Source organism: Balaenoptera acutorostrata, chromosome 1, assembly GCF_949987535.1.
Source record: "Balaenoptera acutorostrata chromosome 1, mBalAcu1.1, whole genome shotgun sequence".
Lineage (NCBI taxonomy): Eukaryota > Metazoa > Chordata > Mammalia > Artiodactyla > Balaenopteridae > Balaenoptera > Balaenoptera acutorostrata.
Genome location: NC_080064.1, coordinates 65,291,690 through 65,311,259, shown reverse-complemented (window position 1 = coordinate 65,311,259; position 19,570 = coordinate 65,291,690). Strand labels below are relative to the sequence as shown.

The 19,570-nt window shown below is 41.0% G+C and overlaps 1 protein-coding gene across 1 annotated transcript in view; it reads left to right on the top strand.

Annotated features, from left to right (window-relative positions):
- Positions 1-12,780, top strand: part of ERICH3 (glutamate rich 3) — a 117,272-nt gene extending 104,492 nt beyond the window's left edge. The window contains exons 13-14 of the mRNA XM_057535295.1: positions 7,305-9,664; positions 10,325-12,780. Of these exons, the coding sequence (XP_057391278.1) occupies positions 7,305-9,646 (2,342 nt within the window). The 3' untranslated portion in view covers positions 9,647-9,664; positions 10,325-12,780. The remainder of the gene's footprint in view (positions 1-7,304; positions 9,665-10,324) is intronic.
- The last annotated feature ends 6,790 nt before the right edge of the window (positions 12,781-19,570 follow it).

Below are 19,570 nucleotides of genomic sequence, written 5' to 3'. Positions count from 1 at the left end.
TAATAAATCCTTAATGCTCAGGCCAGTGTCCCATTCTTGCTGAATCTGAAGCAGGCAGCACCTAACTGTCCAGGCTCTCATCGACTTCCAAAGCCTAACCCTCCAGGGGCAAGCCAGCTGACGTGGGCAAGTGGTGATTACAGTCCTGAGACAGAAGGATTACATGCTTCAGGCAATTCTGAGTGAGTTGTAATTTTCAGATTATGCTAGTACTGTTTGGCTTCTTAGAATAGTCTTTTGGTTCAATAGCTGCTAATTGTTTATTATTATTATTATTTTTGTAAACCATATTGAAAACATTTTCAATTGATGTATAATTGATATACAGCATTATATGAATTTCAGGTGTACAACATAATGATTCAATATTTGTAAAATAAACCATATTTCTTTTTAGCCTGTGGACTACTTGGGGGAGAAACCTAGATGTCCTGTTGGCTCTGATGAAACAAAGCTTCAGTAATTGATACCAAATCAGGCTTCCTCCCACCCTCCTGCCTACCATCCTTGGGATTTCTATTGCTTAGTCAGCAAAGCAGATTTATACACAAAGACCTAAAACACTGTTTATTTAAACTCTCTAGTTATACAGTGCTGTGGGTAAGATGATATGTAACTTATAGGTACTGTGTTATAAAGTTACTAAACTAACGGTTGACTTGGTTTTAAAAAATCCAACTATGACCTAAGTTTCATGAGTTGATGTCATCTTTAAACTATTGTAAAAGACTTTTTTTTATTTGGTGTATTGGATGAATGAGGAAAACTGATGTTCAAAAATTTTTTTAAAGAGAATACATTGGAACTATGTGATGCACCTCTTTTCATTTCCATGTTTGTTCTCTTAAGATTAGTATAGTTAAGTCATTCCATTTTTTCTCCAAAAGCCATATGAGGCAGATAGTTCACTATTTGTTTCCAAACACAGAGGGATCAGTAAGTAACTAACTGCTCCTTAGCAATCCACCTTAAACTGAGCAAGAGACCACATTCTAGTTGTGTTTTTTCTTGAAGTACAGTCTTTGGACCAAATTGCTCAGAATATCTGAGAGGAAAGAAAGCAAGAAAGGAAGAGAGAAGGTAGGTAGAGAAGGAAAGGGAGAGATAGAGAGGGAGGGAGGGAGGGAGGGGGGAAAGGGTATTTTGGAGAAACTGTGCTCTTATCTAGGAGGGCAAATCTAGGTCTAGTGTTATTTGAGTGAGCTTTTGTTAACCAGGAGGTGGCATAATGAAAGATGTCAGGGATTTAGAGACACAGGTCACCAGATGATAGGCAAGGGATGTAGACAGGGATGTGTCAGACACTAAGGACAAAGTTAATGGATATTAAAGTGTTGTCGAGAGTTATCAGGTTGGGCGATAATACTTATAATAGACATGCTCATCATTTCATCATCTATTATTATTTATTAGGTGCTCAGGCACTTGTTAATAAGTGAAATATAAGCATGTTCTACAGGTATTATTTCATTTAATCCTCCCAATGTAACCACTGAATAGATATCTCTTTTAGACAGATGGGTAAACTGAGGCTTAGGCTTAGGCCGAAGAACTTACCCAAGCTGACACAGTTAGTATGGGACTTGAACTTCTTAGGTCTTTGTGTTCCTAAAGTTCAGTGCTAGTAATCAGCTGCAGATAACAGGAATCTCTACAACAGCTTTTACTGTCAAGTTTATAGGAATCATGCCATAGCTTTTTGGTTCTGTTCACATGGAGTTAGTATTGGGGTCAAATCACTAAAATCTACTAATGGATGAAATGCTTATAGTATAGTCAGTTCTGGTAGTTTTAGAAATCTAATAGAACAATGACGATTGGGATTATAAAAGCCATAACACGTTTCTAAAAAGCAAAAGGCAACTAAACTCCTTTCCAGTCATCTCATTGCATGGGTATTTGGCAAATCCGTCACTGCTTCTGGCTGTTGCCTTTTTTTCTTTAATGCAAGTATTTCTTTGCATGGATTTCTTTACTTCATGATCTTCTATTGTGTTTTCTTTTTGAAATCATAGCTTGAGCTCTGTTTAATCTTAAATGTTAAAAACAGGGTCATATTTTAATGTGAATGCTTTTAAATTAATCCCACTTTCTGCTGTTCCACCTACAATGTTCCCATGACCTGTTTTTAACACCTTTTGATATTTTATATGGTCTCCAATCAGTTGGACGGGTAGTAGCTGAAGCTGTGGGTCCTGGCTGCCACTGCCACTATGACTCTGAGTCTGGTGTTAGCAGTGCAGACAGAGGAGAGAAGCACTCAAGGAAGGTGGAGATTGACACAGGTGCAGGCAAGGGCACATCGTTACCTAGGAAAGACCTTCAGAAATCCTCTGCAAAAGACAGTGCTGTTTCCATCTTTCATCTTCCTATCCTTGTTTCCTCCTTCTACCAGCTTTATTTTCTTTTCAACTAGTGAATATGATGGCAGGAGGTGGAGGTATTAAGGGGAGCTTTGGAGCTGACAGCAGATCTGAAAGTTATCATTCTTTTTTGAATACAGTGGTGCTTAGAATTTTTTTAAAAAGGACTTCAGATAATGAAAAATACTGGTAGGGATTTTCAGACCAGTCTTATTTCTTAGCCTGCCTCCCAGTTAGCTGACCAGGTAGGTGGATATACCTAACTGACCCATTGGAGACATGAAGAGCCCAGGCACATTTCATGATGATTTATTTGAACTCCTTATTTTTTAAAATTCAGGAAGTATTCATTGCCATCAGCAGATGACCTGGCTCTTGGTGATGAGTACTCCAGCTGCAAGAGTGCGCATTAGAGTGACTCAGCAGGCCATGACTCATACATATCTGGTCAAACAGCCCGTGTCCTTGAAATCAGGTTTCCCTAGATTTAGTGGATGACTTTTAAAAAACACCCTGATTTGAATATACGTAAGGGTGTGTGGCAGTTGGTAGGGGGAGGGTTATTCATTTTATTCCTCATATGGTCACATTACCCCCACCTCCAATTTTTAATAACAGGCATCAAGCGCTGGGAGGTATTTGAGATTTCACTCTATTATCAAGTAAATAAGTTAGCCAGCCACAGTTGCATCAGAAGACACAAGACTCCTGGGTCAGAGAAAAAGGGCTTTATTAGTCACAACAAATAGAAGCAGCCAGACGATTTGCACTTGTGCTGGTTCCCTGAGTTCCCGTTCCCCCGGGGCAATGTGGAGAGGACCAGGTGACACTTGAACTTGCAGTGGGCTGAGTTGCAGAAGGACACCGAGCTTCGAGAATCCAAATCTTTCGTAGTGGGCGTTCAACCAGAGGAGTTCTAGTGTACCTCCCCAAACTTCTGCAATGCAGGTAGAGTAGTTGTTGTCTATTAAATCCAATTCAAGCAAGAAAATATCATACATTGTACGCAGTGGGAGGGGAGTGTGTAAGGAAGATTTGTTAGGGCTTCCTGTGTGCCAGGCACTGTGCTAAGCATGTTATGGTTTACTCTCACAAGGATTCTGAGTCAAGTGTGGCTTTTCCCGTTTTATGGGTAAGAGAATGAAGGCTTAGAGAAGTGTTATTTCCCAAGTTCGTACAACTATGTGGCAGAGCTGGCATTCTCACCCAGGTCTGCCTGACTCCCAAGTACACACTCAGCCACTAAATCAGATTTCCCCTGTTTGTGAACATTGCTCACTTTCTTATATTCGTTTTTTTTTCCCCCCAAAAGCCAATGAGGTTGCTATCAAAACCATGTCGTATTTTTGTACTGATATTTCTTAGAAGGGCTTCAATTACTCTTTCTCCTTTGCTTCAGAAATGTCATGTCTGACTCCCCTGTGTGTGTGTGTGTGTGTGTGTGTGTGTGTGTGTGTGTGTGCATGTAATAGCTCAGCTGGATGCCATTAGCACTTTCTCTCCTAGAATTTAGGCATAGTATATTACATGGTGGCTAGGCAATTTTATTACCCTGTATTCCTGAATGTTCTTTAATTCCATAAATTTAGAGGCCAGCTTAGCAAAACAGAGGACTTTCTTTAAATATTTTTCATTATTGACTTTTTTTTAAACATCTTTATTGGAGTATAATTGCTTTACAATGGTGTGCTAGTTTCTGCTGTATAACAAAGTGAGTCAGCTATACGTATACATACATCCTCATATCTCCTCCCTCTTGTGTCTCCCTCACATACTCCCCATCCCACCCCTCTAGGTGGACACAAAGCACAGAGCTGATCTCCCTGTGCTATGCGGCTACTTCCTACTAGCTATCTATTTTACATTTGGTACTGTATATATGTCAATGCCACTTTCTCACTTCATCCCAGCTTACCCTTCCCCCTCCCCATGTCCTCAAGTCCATTCTCTACGTCTGCATCTTTATTCTTGTCCTGCCCCTAGGTTCTTCAGAACCATTTTTTTTTTTTAGATTCCAGATATATGTGTTAGCATACAGTATTTGTTTTTCTCTTTCTGACTTACTTCACTATGTATGACAGTCTCTAGGTCCATCCACCTCACTACAAATAATTCAATTTCATTTCTTTTCATGGCTGAGTAATATTCCATTGTATATATGTGCCACATCTTCTTTATGCATTCATCTGTCGATGGACACTTAGGTTGCTTCCATGTCCTGGCTATTGTAAATAGAGCTGCAATGAACATTGTGGTACATGACTCTTTTTGAATTATGGTTTTCTCAGGGTATATGCCCAGTAGTGGGATTGCTGGGTTGTATGGTAGCTCTATTCTTAGTTTTTTAAGGAACGTCCATACTGTTCTCCATACTGGCTGTATCAATTTACATTCCCACCAACAGTGCAAGAGGGTTCCCTTTTCTCCACACTCTCTCCATCATTTATTGTTTGTAGATTTTTTGATGATGGCCATTCTGACTGGTGTGAGGTGATACCTCATTGTAGTTTTGATTTGCATTTCTCTAATGATTAGTGATGTTGAGCTTCCTTTCATGTGTTTGTTGGCAATCTGTATATCTTCTTTGGAGCAATGTCTATTTAGGTCTTCTGCCCATTTTTGGATTGGGTTGTTTGTTTTTTTGATATTGAGCTCCATGTGCTGCTTGTAAATTTTGGAGATTAATCCTTTGTCAGTTGCTTCATTTGCAAATATTTCCTCTCATTTTGAGGGTTGTCTTTTCATCTTTTTTATGTTTTCCTTTGCTGTGCAAAAGCTTTTAAGTTTCATTAGGTCCCATTTGTTTATTTTTGGCTTTATTTCCATTTCTCTAGGAGGTGGGTCAAAAAGGATCTTGCTGTGATTTATGTCATAGAGTGTTCTGCGTATGTTTTCCTCTAAGAGTTTTATAGTGTCTGGCCTTACATTTAGGTCTTTAATCCATTTTGAGTTTATTTTTGTGTATGGTGTTAGGGAGTGTTCTAATTTAATTCATTTACATGTAGGTGTCCAGTTTTCCCAGCACTGCTTATTGAAGAGGCTGTCTTTTCTCCATTGTATATTCTTGCCTCCTTTATCAAAGATTAGGTGACCATATATGCGTGGATTTATCTCTGGGCTTTCTATCTTGTTGCATTGATCTATATTTCTGTTTTTGTGCCAGTACCATACTGTCTTGATTACTGTAGCTTTGTAGTATAGTCTGAAGTCAGGGAGCCTGATTCCTCTGATAACTTTTTAATATACTTTCATCCAGGAATTTGAATAACAACACATATACTACTAAAGGGACTTGACACATTGTTGTTCCTCATGGTTTTCATTTGCTTTGAATCCAGTAATAATCTGTAACAAAATAAAACAAACTGTATTCTTTCAAGTGAATTGGCTCCATGTTCTCTGAGTGAGCATTTTGTTCTATATTTAGTAAATAACTGCTGTGGTATGCTGAGGACCCCCTATAAAAGTCAGCACCACCCCTGCTGATAGACCTCACATTTCTATGTTACTCATTTGAATAAAGTTACCTTCCAAATACATTTTTAAAGGAAATTTAATATCTGCTGTTATTGTCTTACTTCAAAATGTTTTATTTTAATAGTCGGCAAGAGGCCAAGGGAAGGCAACAAAGGACAGCCAGGTGTGGTGTTAGGAGAGGAACTGGAGTTATAAGACATTCCCAGATGGGGTATCAGAATAGGGATGAAGTGAGTAAGATCAGGGCTTTAGGTTTCTGGGAGATTGTTGGTGATGGGGTGGGGGTGAGATGGCTATCCAAAAGGGCAAGCAATAGAAAAAATGTGAGGAAGACACACTTGCCTGCTTTTTAAATTTATATAATTTGGAGGTTGACACCCTGGTTTTATAACTTCTTATTTTACAGCACCTAGTCCAGTGTGTTTTACAAATGAAAAAGATTAGATTGATAGAAAGCATTGAGATGACCATTTTAGAAGCTATCTCACTAAGTATTATTCTGCAGTTGGAAAATTTAAATGCTTTGGGTATTTGGCCTGAAATGCCTTTATTTATTTTGCATGGATCATTGCAAGAGAAATACATGTAGTTGCTAAATAATAAGAAATCTATTTGAAGCCTTCTAAGAAACATATTGAACTTGTATTTATTGAAGTATAAAAGCTAGAACACCCAGATTTGCAGGAAATTATGGATGAGAACTTATGAAATACTTCAAGTAGGTTATTTATGTTGAAAATTGTCCCAGACTACAAAGTCTTGTCTTGCTCTGTGATCCTGTTTTGCCAAAGGCAAATCAGTTTCTGAATGTAGATGGGAGGTATTCTGACCTATAATACAAATTTGTGTCTTTAGTAAAAAGTCTTACCTTGAACTACGAAGTTATTTGATGACTATATCTAGATATAGTAGCTTTAATGGGAGTAATGTATGGGATAATGATCAGCTCACATTGTATTATGATTCTGTTGCTAAATGCCCATATGAGTACAAGAAACATAAGCTAACAGGCATATTATGGTGCTATAGGGAACAATGATTCTTAAGATTAAGTCCTCACTATTTTCCTTGTTGCATAATTTTTTTCTGCAAGTGCTAATATTTCAAATGAAAGTGGGATATGTGTGTGTGTGTGTGCGTGTGACAGAGAGAGAGAAAGAGAGAGATTTTATTATTTTAAGACATGGACTTTTTGTTTGTTTTCAACATTTCTGATGTTCAATTTTCCTTTAATACCAATGTGCCCATTAAATTTGATACCATTTCTTTTCATCACGAAAAGCCATTGTTAAATCATGGTACATGCTATAGTCAGTGGCATCCTAGAACCAAGAAAATGTATAGATAATATAAGTAGCCCCTTGATACTATATATAAATATCTCTTATATATCTAAGAGTTTTTGTAATATCTCCTCCCTGCACTTTGATTAAAGTAACCTTGATTTCTAACCTTATTTTATAGCACCGAACAGGAATTTAGTGGTGGAGGAAAGGGCAGCACTCAGCTCAAACAAGGAATCCAAGCAAGTTGCATCAGAAGAGCATACACTGGAGAAGAAAGACGCAGTGGAGGAAGATGAAGGTCCCCAACACAAGGATGCTGACACAGAAGAAAAAGGGGATGCAGCACCGTGGGGAAAAGCAGGGGTTCATGAGGTTCCCTTGGGGCAGTGGAAGCCAACAGTAGAGCAGCCGGCATTAGTAGGACAGTTTACAGAGGAAAGTAATATCCCTCAGGGCGTAGTAGGTGGGGCAGAGGCAGAAGCAGAAGGGGATAGAAGGCCACAAAAAGAGGGGTTAGACCCCAGAGGACGAGAGGCAGCAAGAGATTCTGGAGGTCTGAGTGAAGGCGAGCCTTTCGAGGAGCAGGCCCTGAAGCAGACGGTGCTGGAGACGGACACGGCAGCTTCCGACGGGGAGCAGGGTGAGGGGAAGGCCGTGCTTACAAGCCAGGCAGGAGCCCTGAAGTCACAGAGCGCTCAGGAGGCAGCGGCCCTGAGAGAGGCGGCGAGGCCGGAGGAGGGAGAGCCTGAGGGAGCGGCTGTGAGCGGGGCCGGGTCTGCACAGCCAGGTGTGGAGGACAGTGATGGGGAAGCGTCCACAGACCTAGAGGACGTGGGGCCCGGAGAAGACGCTACATCCGAGAGAGAGGAGGGTTTAGAAGAGGCCATACTGCGGGGAGAGGAGCCAGCCAGGGAGAGGGGGGCAGTTCTGAGAAGGGAAACGCCCTTGAGCTCCTCGACTTCTGTGAAGGCCCAGGCAACTCGCACGGGGGTGTTGGAGGACAGCCTCGAGGGACTTCGTAAGGCCCCTGTGGAAAGGGAGGGGGTTGAGGTGGAGTCAGAGTGTAAGACGGAAGATGAGAGGAAAGAAGTGTCACCTGAGGAATTAGATGCAGTGCGCGAGAGAAGGACAGCTGAGAGGCCAAAGCCACCTCTGGGGGAAACCGAATCCGAGAGGGAAGCGGTGACAAGGACAAGGGCGCTTCAGGATGAAGACACTTTAGAAGAAGAGCAAAAGTTGCAAGAGGAAGAGGGGGAACCCATGAAGGAAGTAAGACCCGAGGAAGAGACACAAGCCCCCCAAAATGACACGGAGCGTGATGCTGAGGTTGAAGCAGCCATGCGGGCGTCTGAACTGACTGGAGACGCAGGGCCGCGAGGGGAGGCTCCACTGAGAGAGCGAGAGGAGACCATGTCTGAAGCATCCCCTGGATGTGAAGAGTCCCTGGAAGACATAATGGTTTGGGGGAAAGAAGGAGGAAGACTGAGAGAAGCTGGAGACACAGGGCCCAGAGGCAGAGCAGAGCTGCTCGTCGGGGAGAACGTGGCCCCCGCAGGGCAGGACGAGGGCCCGAGCCCTGCAGGAGGGGGGGTGTCAGGAGCTCCCGAAAGCGAGCCCTCGGGGAAGGCGCAGACACCCGGGGCTGCCGGCGAGGCCCGGGAGTGCGCAGCCAAAGATCAGGCCAGCCTGATGGGCTGGGAGGGGAGGGATAAAGAAGGGCCTTTACAGGGGCCACAGGGAGTGGCTGTCCCAGCCATGATCCAAGAAGATGGTCCCGAGGGAGACTCCACCGTGGCAGGAAAGTTGAGTGAAGAAGTGATGGATGAGGGCCCAGAGGAGGCGGCGGAGGAAGAGTGCACTCTGGGGGTAGGGCTGATGAAGAGTGGGGCCACCGAGGGGGACGGGGGCTTGTGGGCCGTGGCTGCAGCTGGGGAAGATGGCCACCAAGGAGGGGGAGCGGCCGGACCAGCCGCAGAGCGGGAGGCGTCGGCAGGTTCAAAGCCAGCTGCGGGGCAAACAGAAGCACGTGAAGCCCCCTCCTTTTCAGATGTGGCTGGGGAAGAAAGCTGGCACAGAGTGGGTGAGACACTAGGAGAAACGGCAGCTGCAGAGAAGGTGGCTGTCGAGGAAACAGCGCTGAGCAGGGAGGAGGCGACAGTGACTTGGGAGACGGAGGCTGCGGTCGAGGCTCCAGGGGAACCTTCTGACCTGGAAGGGAGGGCCCCACTGCCAGCGCCGGCTCGGGAGGGAGGGGACGCTAAACCCACACAGGAGGTGGAGTCTGAGGGAGAGGAGGCAGGGACGCGGAGCCCTGAGGAGGGGCAGGAGTCGGGGGCAGCTGAAGAATTCAGACCGGGATTATCCCAAGAGAGAGGGTCAGAGCCCAGGAGAGAGAGTGCACGGGACGCAGGAACACTCCCCGGAAAGCCCGATTGCACTGGGACCCAAGAGAAGCAAGAGCATGCAGTGCACAGAGGAAGTGAAGACCCAGATGTTTCGCTGAACCACAGGAAGGCCTAAGAGCCTTCGCGGCTGATGGTGAGTTTAAACCTGACCTGTCTGCAGGATTAAACAGATCCCCCCACCTGGGGTCTCCTCCCCTTTGGGTTGGCTCATCCCTTTCTCAGTGTCTGCACACACACACGCTTCAATTCTGGGCTGCTGAGCCCCAAGCCCATCAGGACGGGGGGCTGGGTGAGACAGACAGGGTGGCCAAAGCCACACAAGGACCAGTTTCTATTCCCTTTGCAGCTCTAAGTCACAGCCCCTGTCTCTGCAAGCACAGCTCTCTGAAGCAGTGAGATCCTCCTTGCCTCCCTGACAGGGCCCCAGAGATGGGTACAGAGGAGAGCGTGTGCCACAGGGACAGGTCACAGGAGGAAAGGCTTAAACTCTATTCCAGAATTAATTTCCCTTTGTGATTGTCTGCCTTTAAATGGGTTCCATGTCTCCATTCTGCACTTTTGTGAAGTTTAATAAATATATATAGCATATATCTGTAACATATGTTAAAATATTTAAAACGTTAAAATATATATATAGATGTAAAATATTGAAGATTGTAACTAAAGACCAAAATTATTTCCAACATTTCCTCGTGTTCCTGCTATTTCCTTGATGCCCTCGTATCCTTAGCGCCTGGTTGCTACTATCCTGAATGACTATATTCAGAGTCCTATCCTTTTTATTATTTTTCAGGATATTTTCAAGACGTCTTCTGGAAGACTTAGAGCGGAGGAGAAGGATCACCTGAGCATCTCACCAGGACTTTAGATTTTTTTTTTTTTTTAACATCTTTATTGGCATATAATTGCTTTACAATGGTGTTTTAGTTTCTGCTGTATAACAAAGTGAATCAGCTAATGAGGACTTTAGATTTTATCTTTTTTTGTTTTTTTAAATCCCTGTGCTTGTCTGAGCAGTTCCCAGTCGGCCAATGCTGGTCTGTAGCACCTCAAGTACCTTGAGAAGAACTGCTCAGACGCTCCCTGGGGTGCCGGTTCCTAATGGAGGACTGGGAGGCTGATACCTAAGTCTACATAGTTAACATGTCTACATTCAAATCAAATTGATAGTTTTCAAATGTTTGACTTTTACTAAAGATTACCTGAAAGTCCCAGTCCTGATATCTGGGGTTTGTTTAAATTCCTTTTAATTTATAATCACATATTAGTCCCAGGTTCATACATGAGCGTTTTATTTACAATCTGTGGCTTTGCCTGTGAAAATGAGCTCTAAACGTCCTTCCCAGTATACTCAGTGCTAAAGATTGCTCCAGACCTGTAAGTCCTTCCAGAAAAGGATTCCATGGCATGTCTATTCACTTACACTTAGAAATAATCATGCTTTCTATTTATGCCAGATGAGTAATTTTAAGTGTAAATCTTGTTTCAAATTGCCCTTTGTTTTTGCGTGTTTCCGTAGTCTTGCTTTCTGAGGTAGACAGGTAAATGCTTGTGGCATTTCATTCCTGGGGGCCTTATTTATAGGGCCACTCAATTTAAATCAATGTAGTAAATAATTTAGCTGCGTAAAATGAGTAACAATCATTATAGCAGGTAAACATTGCACATCAGTCCATACACCAACATTCTAGACTCTAGACTCTGGCTGGTGTCATTCCATGGAAAAGAAACTTGGATTAAATTAGCATACTGCTCACCTTCCAAAGTTCTGTTATTTCAAACCTCTGAACTAACCCTGCAGTGCATTGCAAATCCACGGTCACAACTTCTTTCTAAATTACCCCTGCCCCCATATCACTAGGAATAGTTGTGTATCAGTGTGCCCCTTGGGGATTTTGATTTCCTTGTGATATCTTTCTTTGTTCATATGCCAGTGCCCCAGAGGGCACATATGTTTGGCCATCTTTTCATTATGTGAGGAGGTGAAAGAAAATGTCCTAAAGCAGTGATTCTCCAGTTATGCTACACATTAGACTTTCATGGGGCACTTTCATGAATGATTCAATCCCTGGCCCTACCCCAGAGATTCAGATCGAATTAGTTTTAGATGGGTGTAGGCATCAGTTTTTTGTTTTGTTTTGTTTTTTAATTCTTCAGTTGGTTTTACTATGTAGGCAAAATTGAGAACTGCTGCCCTAATCATTATACAATCCATACTGGCTGCCCTGCGTCCCTAAGGACCAGGCATATTATCTTTTTTTTTTTTTATCTTTATAGATGTGTTTCATTTTAATAAAGGAGTCATTTAGTGATCAAAGGTATAATGGACCAGTGGTTCTCACAACGTGGTCCCTTGATCAGGATATCAGCATCACCCAGAACTGTTCCAAATACAAATTCCTGCCTTCATCTCATACCCATTAAATTGGAGACTCAGTGGGTGAGGCAGAGCCATTGGTGTTCTAACAAGCCCTCTGGGTAATTCTGATGTACCCTCTAGTCTGAAAACTGCTGTCACGGACTATTGATTGTTTTGAGGATTGGTCTCAGTTGGAAAATGGATTGCAGAAGCATTGTGTACTTTGTCTCTCTTTCTGTCTCTCTTTTACCATCTGTCTCTCTTCTCCCTTTTTCTTTTTTCTCTAGGCAATGGTACTCACTCTAAAAGTGATGACCTCAACTTTAAACTCATTTTTATTGGGAATGTAATGATATATATGTGAAGTCCTTCAGCCCCACCCCCTACTGAGGATGAGCATCTCTCATGACACATCATAGATCTCCATTGTCTTACATTTTATGAGTGGATTTCATCTACATTATATCCAATTTCATTTATTACTGAGCTGTATTACTGTGGCGTTCTACAGTATTTTTTCCGCTGCTCTCAACCTCATTGCTACAGAGCACTTTGCATACATAGCACCTTATGGGAAAGATTGTAAACTTGTTAATTCCATTGAAGAATGAGTTTTGTACAATGTGCTAAATGGAAATTGCATTGGATTATTTTTATATTTAACACATTCCATCAAAACATTCTGTAAAATTATACTACAGTCTGCATGTGGGTTTAACTGTGAAATTCAGTGTTGTGATAGTTCGATGAAGGGAATTCTTTCTCTGAAAATACTATATTGATAAAATTATTTTATGTTCGACTGAACTGATTATTTATCCTAGTTTCGTTATTAAAAGCATAAATAAACCATATGTTTACAGATAAGACATGAATGGTCCTTTATAAATAAGACTAGACTTTTAAAATCTTCTTTGTCCTTTCCTTACAAAATTTAAACTCCATGGAGTAGAGCAGAGAGAATTATTTTCATTGGGCTGTATTTTTTGAATATATGTGTTTATATTGACTGCGTTCATATATGTCTTTTCACATACATGGAATAATATCAGAGAGGAAAATTGTTGTCATTATTTCATAGATAAGTAAATAGAAGCTCAGTTAAGTGGCTTGTCTAAAATTATGGTCAATCTCATGTCTTCTAACTCCAAACTCTGACTTTTTTTATCACATACACTTCCTTCTAGGAAGAGGAATATTAAATAGATACTAAGATGCTAAATGTGAATCTCTACATATTTTTGTTTACTTGTAGAAGTAAAAATCAAATCTCATGCATGTATCTTTTATCGATAAGAAAAGGATTATAGTTCCAGTCATTATTGATCAAAGAATATGATAGATTATTTAAATAATTCAAGAGAGGAATAGACAACCAAAGTAAAGATAGGCAGAATGAGGTTATTTGAATTTCTTGAGTTAAGCCTTTCCTATGGCTTTGTAAAGTCCTGTGTTGTAAATTTAAATTACAGTTGAGTAGTTTAAAACTTCTAAGATCAATAATTTTGCCACAGTGACTGCCATTGGAAATCATTATTTGAGAAAAGAAAAAAGGCTGTAAAAAAGATGCATCTAGCGTGTGAAGTATTCCAACAGCTTCAAGGACTGTGGCCCTTGAGAGGCCACTTCTGACCTGGGGTAATATTTTCTTCTAGTCTCCTATACCACCTGTGTCATTTGAAAGATATTCCCAGTTGTGGCCAGCAGCAAGAGGTACAAAGAACAGGGAAATAAATACAGCTGGAATTCTTTAAAAGTTGCTGTCAAACTCACCCTTTTTTTCCCCCTTTATTATGTTTTCTCCTTCCCTCTAATATCATGCCCTGTAACAGGAAAACTATGCTCTTTAAAATAACAGAAAACATAAACTCTACGATAAAATGCTGGATGTTTGAGAATGCACATTCCCTTTGAAATTCCTATCAGAAGTCTCAGACTGTTTAATAATCTTTGCAACCTTGTAATATTTTGGAGTGACGCAAACCCCATTTTTTACTAGGGAAAATGAGGTACACAGAGATACCTGAAATAGATAAGCTGATACCAAAGAATATATAAGAACTAGCTCTCTGTCTCCTTTGTCAAATGTTTCCTGGTCCTATTAAATATCTGCTTATGATTAAAGGGCATAGGAAGGACAAAATTATAGGAGAAATCTCGCACTTGTTCAGGAGCTTGGTACTAATGTGACACAGAGACCCTCAAGCTGGTGTGGGTGTACCTCTGAGGGGAGATGAAGCCTTTCAAGGGATCCACTGCTAAGGCTACTTTGTAGACGTCAACCTCCATATGTACTTTTGTCATAAAATGGACCTGTCTGAGAGCTAGCCTGCAGTCAAGGCTAATCTCCCTTTTGCCAATCTCCCATTCTCTCTTCATAATAGAGACCAACTCTTCATCTGTTTACCAATTTTACTATGTTGTCTCTGGGATGACACAAATGACAAAGGAACGATTTGAAACATGGGGCAGATACTGAGAAAGGGAATGACCTTAATGGCTGGTTAATAAATCCTTCTGCAAGTCAAGTGGTTTTCAAATCTTTGTTTTCAAGAACATTAAATTAGGACCTAATTGACTTGTCAGCTGATAAGCCACTTAAATCATTTTTGGTATTTCATCAGTCCGTGATTTTTGCAGAACATACAGTCAAAACTACTGAAGATAGCATATATTTCAGATTTTGCAGGACATACAGTCAAAACTGCTCAATCCTGACATTTCAGGGCAAAAGCAGCCATAGACAATACTTAAACAAATGGGTGTGTAAACTTTATTTACAAAGAAAGGTGGACTGCCAAATTTTGCCCGAGGACTGTAGTTTGCTAACCTGTGCTTTTGAAAAGCAATCAGCTTCCATAACTATGGAGACTAATCCTCACCGGCAACTCCCCAATCCCCACCAGCAACTCCCCAATCCCCACCATTTCATATGCCACAGAAATTTCAGTTTTCAAAAATGTGCCTTAGTCACAAAAGTTTGGAAACAACTGGCACAAAGGAACCAATTGCCCTTTCACTCCTCGGTGGAATAAGAATGATTTATTACAATCTTCCTCTCTTTTTAAGACTATTATTAAAAAGCTTCACTTTAGCCAGGTTTTCAGTCTCTCCTTCCACACCGTCACCATCTTCTCCAGTCCATCTGTTAGAATGCAAGCGTGAGATGTTGTGAGGAAGGGAAAAGGAACTGTAGAGTTGTGACAATTACATTTCCTGTAACACAGGCTGACTTGTTGTGCAGTAGAATGTCAGCCCCATGAGAAAAGAGACATGGTCTGCTGTGGTCCATGTTCAATTCCCTGTGTCAAGAGCAGTGGCTGCACATGGCATGCACTCAATAAATATCTGGTAAAAGGATGACTAACAGCTAAAATGCAGAGGTAATGCTGTTACACGTTCTGGAAATTTTTAAGCCTAAATTTAATTGATGTTGATAGGATGCAGGGAGTATCTGAATTTGTGGACTGAAGAGAAAATGGTCATTATTTTCATAAAACGTTAGAGGTAATAGGGACCCTGGAGATCAAAAGTTCCACGAGCACCTCTGTAGGTATCAGATTGAGAAAGCAGAGACCCAGCGGGTCTGAGGAATAGGTTACACACTGGTGAGGGACAAAACAGAATTGCAACTCCTATCTTTAGTCTAGAGCTTATTTCACTTCACAATGCTGCTCCTCATTAGTCAGATTTTCTTGTTAGAGGTACAGAATCCCAATTTCTAGTCAAATTCACTCTCTAAAACTTGGTGTTTTTTCAGTTTTGTTTTTTAGAACAGCTAATTTTTTTCTTGCTTTGCAAATGCTGAAATACAAGTTTTCAAATGCGGCTTAAGTGAAATATTTTGGTCGTCTGAATCACAGATGTCCTGAGGTTTGTCATTGCCTGTTTATAATCCCCAGTGAGAATGCAAAAATTTATGGTTAGAGACAGCAGAAGCACCACATACTAGTTATTTTATGCATACATGGGCGCACGCGTGTGCACACACACACCTGCCATTGATTAATTTAAAGAAAAGAAAATCTTTGAAAATGAATGGAAACTCTCCCCACTGAACTAATCATAATGTTAGTGGCTCCCTACTAAGCACAGAACTCTCCAGTAGAATTCAACAAATTACAAACCTATCTAAGCATAAACAAATCGGCTTAACAAACTCAAATCTGAATCACTGGTTCTCAAATTTGGTTGCACCTTAGAATTCCCCGGAGGAGATTTTTTTTAATCTCTGGGGGTGAGGTTTGGGCAACAGGACTTAAAAAAATCTCCCCAGGTGATTACTATTTGGAGCCAAGGCTTTTCTCCACAGATCTCAATTCTGAATAACTACTGAGATTAAAAGGTAGATGTTAATGTGATTTCAGAAGCCTAATTTAAATCGGTATAATACAACCTAACACATTATGCTTTTACTATTTTATTCATTTTATTCTTTTACTCTTTTATTTCTTTCCTCATTAAGCCTCACAATGCTATGAGGAAGGTACTATTAGCCCCATTTTATAGGTGATGAAACGGAGACACAAAAAGAAGTAACATATTCAAGTTGTAAAGCTAGGAAGTGTCACAGACGGGGTTTAACCCAGAAAAAAAATGGCTCCATCTGGAGCAGGAGTTCTCTAAGTTTAGCTTTGAATTAGAATCACCTGGAAGGCCTTTTAAATTCGAATGTGCTGGGTCCCACTCCTAGAATTTCCAATTAATTAGGGCTGTACGGCACCCGAGAATCTGCATTTCTAACAAATCCCCACATGCTGCTGATGTTGTTGAGCCAGGGACCAGACCTTGAGAAGCTAGAGTTCAAACTGTGTTTTAAAAAGGTCACCAGGTGACAGTGATGCACGCTGAGCTGTGAGAACCAGCGTTCTCAAATGTTCTCAGCCTGGGCTGCACATTAGAACTCACTGGGAGGTTTTGAAAAATCCTGACGTCCAGACTGCACCCAGACCATTAGAATCTCTGGGCGTAGGACTGGGTACCAGTCTCTTTGAAAGCTCCCCGTGCAGCTGGGGTAGAGAACCACTGCTTTAGAGTCTACTCTCTTAGCCAGAACTTTGAATCCTGCCCTTCACACCACAAAGATGAGGCCTTCCAACACACAGTACCACTACAATTGCAAGGACAATGCTGGAATCATTTTCTGTTGCCTGAGAGGCTGTATTTGAGTCATACCCTGTTAGACTACAATAAATATCCTTCTCTTCGCTGCTGAGGCCTCTTCTAGAGGGGATTGCTTCTCAATGGCAATTAGATTCTGTTGTTTTCAAATCTTAATCTCCATTTGCAAACTGTAAGATCTGTGAAGCTGAGTCTCAGTAGATTTGTGGCTGATTAGCCTCTGGACAGCCATGGAGAGTTGAGTGCCACTTCTCAGTAGAAGAACTTGTGCTCCTGGCAATTCCTAGCCCATGTGTCTCCTAAGGCTCAGTGCACTTTCCAATCCTTGAAAAGGATTGTGCACCCTGAGCCAGCCAAGTCAAGGGGTTGCGTCTCAACTGAGTGCCTCTAACCAGTGTGATAAATAGCTCCACACCTGTCCAGTCCACACCTAGCAAACAGGTGCCTCAGTTGATCCTAAGGGGTTGGGGAAGGGCTAAATCACAGATTATATTCACTTTGCCTCTCAACAGTTATGTCCAGGGAAAATCAGAGTATAATGAACAAGAACGATTTGAAGAGAACCAACAAAGAGAAAAATAAATTAGATAAGGATAGCCTGAGGGAAAGAGACAGAAGGGGACAGAGGTAGTCTCCATTCTACCTGTTGGTATATAATAGTGTTTTCCACTTATAGGTTACTATCACACGTACCTTGCATTGTTCTCATGAAGTAGAATCTAGTGGCAAACAGAAGAAGATAGGGCAGGTACAGTTGGCCCTCTGTAGCCCACTGTACCTGTCCTATCTTCTGTTCCGCATCTGCAGATTCAACCAATGGTAGATCGAAAATATTTTTTAAAATATTGCAGCTCTATTTACAATAGCCAGGACATGGAAGCAACCTAAGTGTCCATTGATAGATGAATGGATAAAGAAGATGTGGTACATATATACAATGGAATATTACTCAGCCATAAAAAGGAATGAAATTGGGTCATTTGTTGCGACGTGGATGGATCTAGAGACTGTCATACAGAGTGAAGTAAGTCAGAAAGAGAAAAATAAATATCGTATATTAACAGATATATGTGGAACCTAGAAAAATAGTACAGATGAACCGGTTTGCAGGGCAGAAATTGAGACACGGATGTAGAGAACAAACATATGGACACCAAGGGGGGAAAGTGGTGGGGGGGGGTGGTGGTGGTGGTGTGATGAATTGGGAGATTGGAATTGACAGGTATACACTGATATGTATAAAACTAATGTGATGACTAATAAGAACCTGCTGTATAAAAAAAAATAAAATAAAATTCAAAAATTAAAAAAAAAAAAATTCCAGAAAGTTTCAAAAATCAAAACTTGAATTTGCCGTGTACTGGAAACTATTTACATAGCATTTACATTTTATTTACAATTATTTACGTAGCATTTACATTGTATTAGGTATTATAAGTAATCTAGAGATGATTTAAAGCATACAGGAGGATGTGCATAGATTATATTCAAACACTACACCATTTTATATAAGAGACTTCAGCATCCTTGGATTTTGGTATCCATGGGGGGGTCCTGGAACCAATGCCCCTTGGATACTAAGGGATGACTGTATTTTTTAAAATTGAGCTAACAATGATTTATAATATTATATAAGTTTTATGTGTATAATGTAAACAGAAAGAACAAAGAGTGTTGCTCATCATCCCAATATGCAAAGGTTAAGTCACAATCCATTGCAGTCACCCACTGACAGAGCACCCTAAGGAGAATTCATCTAGATAGTTAAGATGCATATCTGAGGAAAAATTTCAGTGACCCTAGATTCTCGCATCTTGCCATACATAGAAAAGCACTAAAATTATTAACTTGAGATTAACTGTTGTTTATGATTAGCAGTGAACTGTTACCAAGATGTATGCTTGACTATACATATTTCCCAGCCAAAAAATTTATATATATCCTGGCTCCACCCCTACATCTTCAGGTTAAACTGAGAGGCTGTTTTCCAGGTTATAGTCCTTAGTAAGTTCCCCAAATAAAACTTAACTAATAACTTTTATGTTGTGCATTTTTCTTTAAGCTGATACCATTATATTTCTGCTTCTGTATACCCTACAATGTGCTCACCACCAAAAGTTTATTTTCCATCCATCACCATACAGTTGATCCCCTTTACCCATTCTCTGCCCCCCTCACCCTTTCCCCTCTGGTAATCACTACTCTGTATCTCTGTGTTTGTTTTTGTTTGGTTTGGTTTGTTCATTTATTTTGTGTTTGTTAGTTTTTCTGCAGCCACTATTGAAAACAGTATGGAGATTCTCAAAAAATTAAGAATAGAACTACCATATGACACACTTCTGGGTATTTATCCAAAGAATACAAAAACAGTAGTCTGAAAAGATGTATGCACCCACCATGTTCATCACATTATTTACAACAGCCAAGATATGGAAACAACCTAAGTATCCATCAACAGATGAATGGATAAAGAAGATGTGGCACATATATACAATGGAATACTACTCAGCCATAAAAAGATGAAATCTTACCATCTGCAGTAACATGGATGGACCTTGA